Source organism: Panthera tigris, chromosome C2 (genome assembly GCF_018350195.1).
Source record: "Panthera tigris isolate Pti1 chromosome C2, P.tigris_Pti1_mat1.1, whole genome shotgun sequence".
NCBI lineage: Eukaryota > Metazoa > Chordata > Mammalia > Carnivora > Felidae > Panthera > Panthera tigris.
Genome location: NC_056668.1, coordinates 8299990 through 8313533, shown reverse-complemented (window position 1 = coordinate 8313533; position 13544 = coordinate 8299990). Strand labels below are relative to the sequence as shown.

Here is a 13544-nt window from a genome sequence, read left to right as displayed (position 1 = left end):
TGGGAGCACCTGGGTGGCTCAGTCGGTTAAGCATCCGACTTCGTCTCAAGTCACGATCTCACAGTTTGTGAGTTTGAGCCCCGTGTCAGGCTCTGTGCTGATGGTTAGGAGACTGGAGCCTGCTTTAGATTCTCTGTCTCCCTTTCTCTGTCCCTCCCCTGCTCATTCTCTCTCTCTCTCTCTCTCAAAAATAAACAAACATTAAACAAACAAACAAACATTAAAAAGCAAGGAGAAACCATTGAACTTGCCAGATAAAGCATGTTTGTAGACCGCCTCTAGGTGAGAGTCATTTAGGCTAGAGAGTGAAGTGTGAACACTTCTAGGCGAGCTGAAGGGGTTCTTCAGAATCCCCGAGTGCGGTGAGGGGCTCTGAGTGCTGAGAGACCTGAAGGAAAGGAAAGGGTGTTTGAAGTATGTGCTTAGGAGGCTGACATACCCTCTGTCAGGGGCGCTTAAATCAGGGGTCCAGTGAAACTTGAGGGTTTTGCAGAAGGGTCCTTGGAGGATGGAACGAATGTCAAGAAGGAAGGCGGAGGCTACTACAGACAGGACTCTTTCGAGCAGGTTTCAGGGGAGATTCTGCACTTTCCCCTTTGCCTTCCCTGCACCACGTCTCTGCTCCCAGCACCCAGGATAAGACCGTGTCTTCTATAAATAGACTCTCATGGTCTGAGGACTTGCCCTCTGAACCCTGTAGACCTCCTTGCATCCAGTTCACAGTATAACCAGGTGCATCCTGGAACGAACTGGTGGACATTTAACTGACATTTCTAACATGGCTTTTCATGGGGAAATGCATTCCAGGTTACAACCAACCAAGTGGTCAGCGGATTTGGAATAGGGTGGGACTTGCCCATATTGGGAAAGGCTGTTTTGGGGAACAAAGCATACCTGACTTGATTGTGTGCTGTTCTTGTGCTAGAACAGCCTGTTAGAATAGAAGTGTCTGTTGTATAGACAAATAAGACTCAGAAGAATGTTGTTTCTTTCTAAATGGTTATGTTGAAAAGCTGTTTGAATTCAGTATTTTTATTCCTTTGATTTCTAGTCTTTGTCAAACGCTTAGAAATTTCTGCTCTGTCCCATCAAACTGACTGCAGGGCCTGGGGTGCCTGGGTGGCTCAGTCGGTTAAGTTTCCAGCTCAGGGTCCTGAGATCGAGCCCCCTGTCAGACTCCACACTGAGTGTGGAGCCTGCTTAAGATTCTCTCTCTCCCCCACTCTATCCCTCTCCCCTGCTCACTCGCACTCCCTCTTTCTCTCTCACTCAAAAGTAAAAAGATTTTTAAAAATGACTACAGGGTCAATATTATGGGGTTCTCACATATTTATTCACAGATTTATTTAAACATCCATATCTAGGTTAATGTGTCTGTTTTCATGCTTCCTAGCCTAGTACATCTTCTGTGCTCTTTTTTGTTAATGGGATTTTTAACTGTTCATCAAAGGTAGAAACCTATCTTTAACTCTGTCAACTTATTTTTTTTTTCAATTTTTTTAAATGTTTATTTTTGAGAGAGAGACAGAGCATGAGTGAGGGAGGGGCAGAGAGAGAGGAAGACACAGAATCTCAATCAGGCTCCAGGCTCTGAGCTGTCAGCACAGAGCCCAACGTGGGGCTCGAACTCACAGACTCTGAGATTGTGGCCTGAGCCAAAGTTGGCCACTTAACCAACTGTGCCACCCAGGTGCCCGTAACTCTTCTTTAGGTCACAACTTCTGCTTTAGGTCTTATATCCCACTTAGACATATGGTCTTATCTGTCCTCTTCTTTTAAAATTTCATTTATTTCTTTTTATCATCCCTACCATAATCCTTATTGTCTCTCACTTGGACTATTACAGTGAAATTTTTAAGAAATTCTACCTTCGTCTAACGTAGTTTTTAACATTAAGGGTTATAATAATGGGCTATGAAATCAGTTTAATGGTGGTGACTGGAATTGTTTTCAATAATTGAATAGATTAAAAATATCAGAAAGCATCTCCGAAAGGGCAGTTCTCTTTCAGTTTGTGTGTGTGTGCATATATACATACGGTATGGATTGTTATTAAAATGTATCTGTTGTTTGGGGTCACAGTCAAGAAAATATGAAGGCCACTGATTTGGTCTACCACTTTCACATGGCCTCTTACCTATTCTTTTTTGGTTGTTTTTTTTTCCCTCTTACCCATTCTTAATCCATCTCTGCGTCTTTCGCTTATTTTTCTAAAACCAGAATCTACTCATCTCACTACCTTGCTTAAGAGTCTTCACTGGCTCCGTGTTATCTACCGGCTAAAGTCCACCCTCCTTAGCATTACTCACAAGCCCCTTTATAATTTGAACCCAAGTCATCTCGGGTACCATTCTCCCTGCCCTGCCTTCCATATGTCCACCTCGTACTCCAGCCACGTAGTGCCTCTTGCTTTCATTTGTACGTGTCTTACTCTTTTATCCTTCTGCCTCACTATTCCTACTGTTTGGGATCTACTCTCCACATGGCATCTCCTCTTTAAAGACAGAAATCAGAAATCACTGTTTTTAAGAAGCCCTTCCCAAATACCAGATAGTCTATCATGCCTCTGTGCCTTTTTGTTTGACAGCCTCCCCCCAGCCTGATTCGGTGAGGACAAGTGAGGCCCAAGGCTGTGTGTCATATGATTCTGTATCCCAGGCTCAGCCCAGGTCCTAAGTGTGCTCTGCTAAACTGGAGTTATTGATTGAACTAATGCACCACCACAATTCTGGTCTTTGGGGCTTTTTTTTTTTTTTTTAAAGTAAATCTTCCTGTTTATTTAAGTGCTTTCTAAAAATGTTTTCAGATATCAAAGACAGAATTAGATTGGTTCCTTGAAGATTTGGAAAAGGAAATTAAAAAATGGCAACAAGAGAAAAAAGAAATCCAAGAAAATCTAAAAGCACTAAAGAAGAAAATGAAAAAGGTTCTAAATCCCAACGAAACGTAAGTTAACAATTGAAAGGCAATGATTTTTTATTATTGGGGCTTTTTTGTTGTTATTTTAACATTTTTGATATTCAGTTTCAGACTATATCAGGTAAAGTACAAATTTAAATACTGTTTTCATCTCATTTTAGAGAACATTCTGTGGGGACTTACCTGAAATTTTTCGTAAAACTACCGTGTTTGCCAATCAAGTGGGACTATGAATGAGCAAAGAGCTGACTTCCTTCTAGTCGGGACACCACCCCTTACTGTGAACATTACCTTTGCCCCATTTTTTCCTTGTCTATAAAGTGAGGGGCTTAGTCTAGATCTAAGGTTCTTTCCTGCACTAAGATTCTGTGATGATTATTTATAATTGCTTTCATCCTGAGCCTTTAAATTACTAAAATTTGGTCTTGTGGTATGAAGGATTTGGTAATGCATACAGGTAATACAGTTGTCAGATGGGCCAAGTTTAAGATTCTCTGTGATCCATTCCTAACCCCTCTCTTCCCTAGTTGGTGACATATCATATGATTCCTCAGCTTAATTGTTACCTACCACTGTGTAACAAAACACTCAAACTTGGTGGCTTACATTAACAGCCATTTTATGTGATCATGATCTTGGAACCTGGTCTGAGTTCCGCTGGGCTGTTCTGCTGGTCTTCACGTGGCAGGGAATTGGCTGGGGCTGGGCTCAGCTGGGATGGATGCTGGGATGTCCTGGCTTTTTCTCTCCGTGTAGTTTCACGGCTGCTCCCTTTCCATGTAGCCTCTTCATGTGACTTTTATCGGTATGGTCTATCCAGGTGGTCTCCAACACGGTAGCCAGGCTTCATATGTGGTGGCAAAGGGCTCCCAAGGGTACGGGAGCAGAAGCTGCCATGCCTCTTGAAGGTTCAGGCTCAGAACCATCAGAGCATTACTTCCACCACATTCTGTTGTGAAAAGCAAGCGGCAGGCCTACTGGAGATTTAAGGGCATGAAGAAGGGGAGGCATGGTTCACGGGGGCCACACTACCATTCTTACCTTTCGGGACATCCATTTGCCATGCCATAGGATCGACGACTTCATCGTGAGTCTTGCTGGCATTAAATTTGGACAGTTTTTAGGTAATCCTTCCAAGAATGATGAACTATAAAACACCGCCTATGTCTTGTCATTTTGAGTAGGCTCAGAGTAGTTCCATCAGAACACATGTGTGGAAATGATAACGTCTGCAAAGCTCTGTACAGTACCCCCCACCCCATCCATAGGTTCATTTTTCACGGTTTCAGTTACCTGTGATCAGCAGCAGTCAAGCTCAGATGATTCCCCTTCTGACATATTGTCGGAGGGTCAGTAGTCGCCTAGTGCTGTGTCACCCGCCTGTGTCACCCGCCTCACCTCATCATATCACACAGGCATCTTGTTATTTCACATCATCAAGGAGGGCTGGGGACAGTGTAGTAAGATAAGATACATTGAGAGAGAGACCACACTCATACATAACATTCATTACAGTATAATTGTTCTTATTTATTATTAGTTATTGCTGTTAATCTCTTACTGTGCCTAATTTATAACTTGAACTTTATCGTAGGTATGTATATATAGGAAAAAACCTGGGTTTGTTACAGTCCATGGTTTCAGGCATCCAGTGGGGGTCTTGGCACATATCCCTCTCAATATTTGAGCATGTCAGTAGTTAAGTTATTCAAAAATTCAGGAATATTTGTATTTAACATAGATTTTTGTATGCTCAATTCAGATTTACTGTTAAGCTAGACAAAATAAACGAGGCTAATAATGATAAGAAAATTTTTTGTGTGTGCTAGCATAAAAATCCATTTCTGTTGAGGAATAAAGTTTTTATTAATTTTTTCCACTTTATTAATACATGTTTTCCTTTTTTCTGTCCCAGTTTAAAGATAAGCTACAGGCTTCTTTATGTGCTTGGCTTTTTGCACTTTGTAAATGATATAAATCTAAATTTTATATCTGGATTTTAAAGTAAAGCCTCTTTTTATATTAAAAGTTTTATGTAGTCTTAAGTTTTGAAGCAAAACTCTGAGCAGGAGAATAATTGTATAATTAAGCAGTTGACCCTAGAACAATGTGGGGGTTTAGGGGTGCTGACCCCCAACATGTAACTTTTGACTCCTCCAAAACTTAGCTACTAATAGCCTACTGTTAACTGGAAGCCTCACTGATAACACAATTAACACATATTTTGTATATGTATTATATGCCATAATTCTTGGTAAACTAGAGAAAACAAATTTACTAAGAAAGTCATAAGGAAGGGGCACCTAGGTGGTTCAGTTGGTTAAGCATCAGACTCTTGATTTTGGCTCAGGTCATGATCTCACAGTTTTTGAGTTTGGGCCCCACATCGGGCTCTGAGCTGACAGCTCAGAACCTGCTTGGGATTCTCTTGCTCTCTGCCCCTCCCCCACTTGCACTCTCTGTCTCTCGAAAATAAACTTTAAGTGAAAAGAAAGAAGAGAAAGTACATTTTTAGTATTATACTGTATCAAAAAAAAATCTGTATATATGCACTACACAGTTCAGACTTGTGTTGTTCAAGGGCCAACTGTACTTCCTGTTTTGCAGGAAGTTTTAAAATTTAAAAAGAAAATGGTTTTGTAATCAAAATACCTTGGGTTTACATTCTGGCATGCCAGTTCAGGTCTTTTCATATGCAGATCCCCTCCCCAAGCACCCACCCTTGAAATTTGATCTTGCTGGGATACTTTTTAGTCATTATTTTAATTCAAGTTGGTTGGGGCACGTGGGTGGTTCAGTAGGTTAAGCCTCTGACTTTGCCTCAAGTCACATTCTCCCAGTTCATGAGTTTGAGCCCTGTGTTGGGCTCTGTGCTGACACCTCAGAGCCTGAAGCCTGCTTTGGATTCTTTGTCTCCCTCTCTCTGCCCCTCCCCCACTTGTTCATTCATTCTCTCTCTCTCTCTCAAAAATAAGCTTTAAAAAAAAATTCGGGGTGCCTGGCTCAGTCAGTTGGGTGTCCAGCTTCAGTTCAGGTGATCTCACAGTTCATGAGTTTGAGCCCTGCATCAGTCTCTGTGCTGAGCTCAGAGCCTGGAGCCTCCTTCAGATTCTGTATCTCCCTGTCTCTCTGCCCCTCTCGTACTTGTGCAGTGTTTCTGTCTCAGAAGTAAACATTTTTTAAAAATTAAAAAGTTTTAGAAAGATATATACACTTCGTTTTGCAGGGTGTTAGACTGGATATGTGTGTGTGTTAACTAGACTGTATTTCTTTTTGAGAGAGAGAGAGCTCGGGCAAGTGGGGGAGGGGCAGAGAGAGAGAGGGAGACACACAATCCACAGCAGACTCTAGGTTCTGAGCTGTCAGCGCAGAGCCTGACACAGGGCTCAAACTCATGAACTACAAGATCTTGACCCGAACGGCAAGTCGGATGTTTAATCAAATGAGCCACCCAGGCACCCCTGTAAGTCCTATTTTAAAGATGAGAAGGCTGTTTTCATTTTGAATGAGAGCCACTGGTTATACTGATGATGATAGACAACACCGATACTCCTCTGGGTCATGTGGAATCACCTGGAAGTGCTCCTTGAAGTGAACGGAGATAAGGTGTTGTCTACACTGCAAGCATATGACCTAGGGTGAAGACAAGATTTCTGTCCTTTAGGTGTAAAAGGAAAATGACCCAGATTCTTTGCCTATTTAGAAGATAATAGAAATTAAATCAAAATGTAGAAGTTTACAAAATCAAGAAATGTTTGCATCAAAGTAAGTAGAATTTACTATGTGGGATTGTGTTTTTAAATATCCTTGAAAATTAATTAAAATTTGGTGATTTTCTTCCATAGATACACCCAGAAAAATGATGGAAAGGATAAGGAACATGAATTACTTCTGGATCAGTCCCTCGAAATCAGGCAAATTAAGTTTATGTTTGCTTTTACTATTATCTTATACTTTTAATACCCAGAGGCACCACCACACTAGGCTTCTAAATCTATTGTGGCTTGTCTGTTTCTTTTAAATAATTATGTGTCTCTTTTATTTCTGTTTCTATTTTATTCTTTAAATTAAGGTTTAAATAAAATTATTCTTTGAGTATTTTTATTTTATGATGTTCCTACTACTTTTATTTTACATTGTCAGTATAAAAATCCTGAATGTTATTCGGGGTGCCTGGGTGGCTCAGTCAGTTAGGTGTCCTACTTCAGCAGTTCATGGGTTCGAGCCTTGAGTCGGGCTCTGTGCTGATGGCTCAGAGCCTGGAGCCTGCTTCAGATTCTGTCTCCTGCTCTCTGCCCCTCCCCCACTCATGCTCTGTGTCTCTCAAAAAATAAACAATTAAAAAAAATTTTTTTTTAATCCTGAATTTATTATTGTTGATTAACTGTTCTTTTCCTTTGAAGTCTCCTGAAACTAAAAATGTGGATTTTTTTTTAAGATTTTATTTTTCAAGTTTATTTATTTATTTTAACAGAGAACACACGTGCTCCTGAGTTGGGATGGGGGATAGGGAGAGGGGGAGAGAGAGAAAGAGAAAGAAAGTCCCAATAGGCTCCTCACTCTGCACTGAGCCCGACGTGGGGTTCAGTCTCATGGACAACAAGATCATGACCTGAGCCAAAATCAAGGGTCAGATGCTTAACCAACTGAGCCACCCAGGCGCCCCTAAAAATGTGTTTTTAAAACTTTTCTTTTGTGTTACTTAAGATAACAATCTCAACTTTATTATGGTGGTTGTTCTACAATTTTAAGTTTATTAAAGATGACAGATTTTTATTATGAACCTATAAAAAGTTTTAAGCTTTGTTAATGGATATAATGTTTTTACCTACGGGTAGTCAATATATTCATTAGTGAAGCAGTTGTGTTCTGCATTTTTCGTTGAATATTGTTTCGCATAGACATTTCCATTCGCATCATGATTCATGGCCTTTTTTTTTTTAAGCCCTTATACACATATTGCCGTGATTACTTTGTAGAGATCACTTTTTTCCTTTGGATGATTTCTTTGTCATATAATGTGTGTCAAAATAGAATTTCCTGACTGGAAGCATGAGGGATGTTCTGTAGCCAGATACGTTGTAGTCCACCTGCCCTGGTAAAAGTGATGAACCAGCTTCTCAGCATTTCCACCAAACACTCAACTTTTAAATTTTATATGTTCCTTTGATCATTTGTGAAGTGCAAAAAGCACATATGAGTGAATCTGTGTGTCAGACACTAAGAAGTTATGTGAGTCTTTCTGTGTCATGATTTCAAAGCTAACCTGGCTTAAGCCTTTAGTTATCTCACTGTTTTTTTCTTTTTCAAGAAGTTTTTTCTCATTAACATTTGCAGTGATACATTTACAAATGAGAAAATGAAAATAGAAGAGTGCATGAAGAAAGGGAAAGAGAATTATGAAGAGAGTCTTCAAAGAGCAGTGGCTGCAGAGGTGAGCCTGGGACACTTGGTGACGGACAGATGTGGCGAGATTGTTTGCTTTGTGTTTAACTGCATGTGAGGCATAACAACATTGCTGAAAAGTGTGGAGTCTGACGGATAGCCTCTCACCCAGAGTCCTACATCCCAGAAATAGCTACTTTTTTCCATGCATGTCACTTTTTAATGTTTTACCCTTGTGCTTACATGATATTACATAGCTGTACTCAAAGTGAACACCACATTTTGCAGTCTGCTTTCCTTATTTTTATAATTCAGTCGTTTTCCATGCTGTACCTTAGAATGGCTTCATCATCTGTAATCAAGTGGTGTGCCATGAAGTAGCCAACCATAATAGTCACTACTAGAAGAGGAACTTGAAAATAATCCACTCATTAAGAATATACTCTCAAAAAAAAAAAAAAAAAAAGAATATGCTCTCTTCTTTCCTCAGAAGAATATATACCAATGTCCACATACTATTTGAGATACTACTGAGACAAAAATCAAAATCATGACCTCTGGTTGTATTTTATTGAGTTCCCAAAACATGGTTGTCTTTGTTTTCTCAATTGAGAAGAAATACTACTTGTTGGTATATATATATCTATGATTATTCTGGGAAATTAAAAAAAAAAAAGACTTAGCTTATATAGTCCACAGACATGGGACTTCTGATTAAATATTGACTCTGCAGCTGCTTCTAAGGAAAGGATGGGGAAAGAAAAGCTCAAGTGCCTATATTTTATGAGTCCTATGCCTGCATGTATATTTATGAGCTTGGTCAGGTCCCATTTACCACCATTTGGCCAGCCCTTCTGCCTGGCGGGCCCTGTGAAGGTTACTGACACCTGTATTAAAAGAAAGCAGTTCTATATTTCTTGCAGTGCCTCTTACAAAAATGGCCCATAGGCTTGTGGGAAAACCAAAAAACATTCCCCAGAGGCTTTTGAAGCTCATACTGAGAACAGCTTCTTTGAGGCCTTTAAATTTGATAGCGTGCAGCCTGGGGGGTCATTGTGCAGACCCCTGGCCCTCTGCTTACCAGGGACAGGACCACAGATAATGCTCATCAGGCATATACATGCAGGGAACCTGGCTCTGTGTTTGTACATGGCTTAAGCAGTAAGCCATGTGGAAAGTTTAGTATCTGAGAAAAGTACTCTGTAAGGTAAAATAATTTTCCCGTCATTATGTTATTCTGTTTTCAAATCCAAAACTTTGAATTAATTCATGTTGACTTTTGTGAATTACCACATAAGCAAGTTCTAGTGCTTCTGTCATCATCTGTCATTTAAGGAGAAACTTGAAAGTGGCTTAGAATGTTTACGTTTTCACAACCTTAAGATAGTTTTCAGTTTCACTGTTTGAAAATACTTCATTGTTATCTAATGGTAGGTATCTGTGCTTGAAAACTGGAAGGAGACAGAAGTGTACAAATTACAGATCATGGAATCACAAGCAGAAGCGTACCTGAAGTACCTGAAGCTCCTGAGCAGGTACTGTGTGGTGTCACGGGTGTGCTTCCCAGCATGTTGTGTAGGAAATCCACATTAGAGCTGATTTGACAAAAAAGTCATTACATTATTCAGGACCATTTTATTTTTAATAGTTATACATCAATACATGTTCAGTTGTAGAAAAATCAAAATATACAAACCAAACTGATAACGATTATCCGTAATTCTTTTTTTAATGTTTATTTATTTATTTTTGAGAGACAGAGTAGGGGAGGAACAGAGGGAGAGAGAGAACCCCAAGCAGACTCCTCACTGTCAGCACAGAGCCTGATGTAGGGTTTAGTCCCACGAACCATGAGATCATGACCTGATCCAAAATCGAGTCGGATGCTTAACCTGTTGAGCCACCCAAACTCCCTGATTATCCATAATTCTTAACGTTTTTTTATTTATTTTTGAGACAGACAGAGACAGAGCATGAACAGGGGAGGAGCAGAGAGAGAGGGAGACACAGAATCGGAGGCAGGCTCCAGGCTCTGAGCCATCAGCCCAGAGCCCGACGCGGGGCTCGAACTCACGGACCATGAGATCGTGACCTGAGCTGAAGTCGGACGCTTAACCGACTGAGCCACCCAGGCGCCCCGATAATTCTTAATTAATGTGTAACTAATTAGTATTTTAGAAGAAACCATTAAGTATCTGAAAAAAAGAAAATTTTATAAATATATATATATATATATATATATATTTTTTTTTTTTTTTTTTTTTACTAAGTAATGTAAAGGAAACTTCCTTTCGTATCAATAATGACATTTCTTTAACCTAATTTTGAAAAGTTGGATAGTATTCCAGCATACAAATGTGTCATGATTTATTAAACCCCACTGTGGTGGTGCATAGTTGGGTTCTTTGCACACTCTGTTAAGAAAAGCTGCATTTCAGTGAGTTTCCTTGTAGCCGCATTTTTATGCGCGTTATTAATCATTTCCATGCAATAAATTTCTGGAGTGAAGATCACATCTTTTTAAACAATTACCTTCTGTAAGAACAATCACTTAACAGTCTTAATGATAGAGTATGGAAATGTCACTTCAGAAGATACTCACCTATGGTCATTTTTTCAACTCTCATAATCTTTACCTGTTTTTGTTTGTTTAGCTTTGATTTTGGAATAAGGTTTACCTGGGAATTCTAGAGGGTCTTCCTCAGTCTAGTCTCTAGCACTATTCTGTGTGGATTTTCACACAAGGGATTATTTCTCATCTGGTCTTTTTATCATTCCACAGTCAGGTTTTTCATCCTTCCCTGTGCTTTTTGCCTTACATTTCAAACCCTCAGTGTTGAGCCACAGGTTCTGTGGGTCACGGGAAAAAGTTTGGATGTGTTGTTATTTCTTCATTTTTCAAGATTTAATTTTTTTCACATGAGAAAACCTTTCTAATGAGAGGAAAACTAAGACGCTGATTCGGGTTATAAGACTAGTGCAGCTGAAGTGGAGGCCCAGGGGCTCTGAAAGGCCAGTGTTTGACCTCGTGCACTGTGGTGCCTCTGAGAAACAGAGATCTCAGACCTCCTGTCATCTGACAGTGTCGACTTCCTTATTAAATCTCATAGGACACGTAGCTTCTTTCTTAGGGATGCCCTGCTAACTCTCCCATTCCACCAAAGGATAGCAAAAGAGTAAAGATGTAAAAGGAAATGTTCTGGGTTTTCTTTAAGATGTGTAAAGAAAACTGGATGCTCAGTCAGTTAAGTGTCTGGCTCTTGGTTTCGGCTCAGGTCAATATTCAAGGTTTGTGGGGCGCCTGGGTGGCTCAGTCGGTTAAACGTCCGACTTCGGCTCAGGTCATGATCTCGCGGTTCGTGAGTTCAAGCCCCACGTCGGGCTCTGTGCTGACAGCTCAGAGCCTGGAGCCTGTTTCAGATTCTGTGTCTCCCTCTCTCTCTCTGACCCTCCCCTGTTCATGCTCTGTCTCTCTCTGTCTCAAAAATAAATAAACGTTAAAAAAAAAATTTTTTTTTTTTAAATATTCAAGGTTCGTGAGATCGAGCCCCGCATCAGGCTCCCCATCAACAGCACAGATCCTGCTTGGCATTCTCTCTCTCTCTCCCTCTCTCTCTGCCCCTCCCCCACTCACGTGTGTGTGCTCACTCTCACTCTCTTTCTCAAAATTAATAAATAAACAAACAAAAAAAAGATGTGTAAAGAGAGCTGACACAATCACAAATTCATAGTGTTACTGATCTTCCCAGTTAGGAGTTGGAAAGCTTGTTTGTCACTTTCAGTAAAGGTGTGGGGGTATAACTTACCAGTATGTCAGGCCCTACTCTTTATTTTACAATAACGATGTGGGTTTTATTGGAATGTTTCAAGTGTTCCAGGCTGCCTTATAATTTCTTTTAGTGTAAAAACACCCTTTGATGTTAAACACAAAGATGTTAAGTGAAAATGGTCAAATCTTCAAATTTAGGGAAAGAAATTAAAATTAAGGAGAATGTTTGCTCTCTGTCCACCAGCTTAGGGGTTTGGGTTAAACAATTAATATTTCCTAAATTGTTTCTAGTGGTGAGTCTGTAAGATACATAATTCTTTAAAAATAGGTTTTGGAGGGGCGCTTGGGTGGCTCAGTCAGTTAAGCATCCGACTCGGTTCAGGTAATAATCTCACTGTTTATGAGTTTAAACTCCGCCGCAGGCTCTGTGCTGACAGTTCAGAGCCTGGAGCCTGCTTCAGATTCTGTCACCTTCTCTCTCTGCTCCTCCCCACTTGTGCTCTGTCTGTCAAAAATAAATAAATGTAAAATAAAATAAAATAATTTAAAAATAGGTTTTGGTGTGTGTGTGTGTGTAGTCATGTGAAATACATCTTTCTGTCGTGTTTAAATGTTGTCATTTACACTTCAGTGCTTTTAACTTTTAAAACATTTCTAAAGTAAACATTAAATGGTTTCATGGTTCTCTGCTTTTTCAGTGATTCTGCAGCATATCCTGATACGGAGTCTGATGTACATTCATGGGAATCATTTCTTTGTAAGGTTGGAAAAGGAATTGAGAAAGCAAAGGTAAGTTACAAAATATTTTCTGTCAAAACCTAGATGATTATAGTTCTCAGGAGAGGCTAGTGTCATTGAAACTCTTTCTTTTTTGAGCTGTTAAAGATAATATATATTTTTTATTGTAATTATTAAGAAGAGTTTTTCCTGAAAGTAATGCTGTTTTCTTAATTAACTGTCTTAAACTCTGCCCTTAATTGATAAGATTAGAGAAGTTCCATTTGATAAGGCTTTAGAACATTCTGATTAATGAGGTCTCATTTTGAGTTTCTTTCCTTACAAGAAATAATTGTTCTGATACCTTGCATCTCTGTTATAGTTCCTGGAAAATTGTTGACCATTTGTAAATATATAGTAAGGAAAAAAGTATTAATTGACAATTGTGATATTCCCCTGGGAATTTATTAGAAAAACTTAACACTTTTCCTTCTACCTACAGTCTCAATTTGAAGAACAAATTCAAGCAATTAAAAATGGCTCTCGGCTCAGTGAACTTTCTAGAGTGCAGATTCCTGACCTTTCACTTCCTGTCTGTAGCACAGTAAGTCTGTCACAGCTTCTGTCACCACAGTTTCTTCCTCATTTGGGCCCAAGTAATTTTTTATTGTTTGTATTCTGGGAGATTGCCTTAATGTTTTCATTATTGGTGCTACTGGTTAACATTTCAAGCTGGATAGTAAACATTCTTACA

The 13544-nt window shown here is 39.6% G+C and overlaps 1 protein-coding gene across 8 annotated transcripts in view; it reads left to right on the top strand.

Annotated features, from left to right (window-relative positions):
* TTC3 (tetratricopeptide repeat domain 3) overlaps nt 1-13544 on the top strand; it is a 127229-nt gene that overhangs the window by 102151 nt on the left and 11534 nt on the right. For all 8 annotated transcript variants that reach the window (XM_042957015.1, XM_007090458.2, XM_042957017.1 and 5 more), the window contains 6 exons: nt 2807-2946; nt 6765-6833; nt 8257-8353; nt 9739-9839; nt 12772-12862; nt 13293-13394. In XM_042957015.1, the coding sequence (XP_042812949.1) occupies nt 2807-2946; nt 6765-6833; nt 8257-8353; nt 9739-9839; nt 12772-12862; nt 13293-13394 (600 nt within the window). The remainder of the gene's footprint in view (nt 1-2806; nt 2947-6764; nt 6834-8256; nt 8354-9738; nt 9840-12771; nt 12863-13292; nt 13395-13544) is intronic.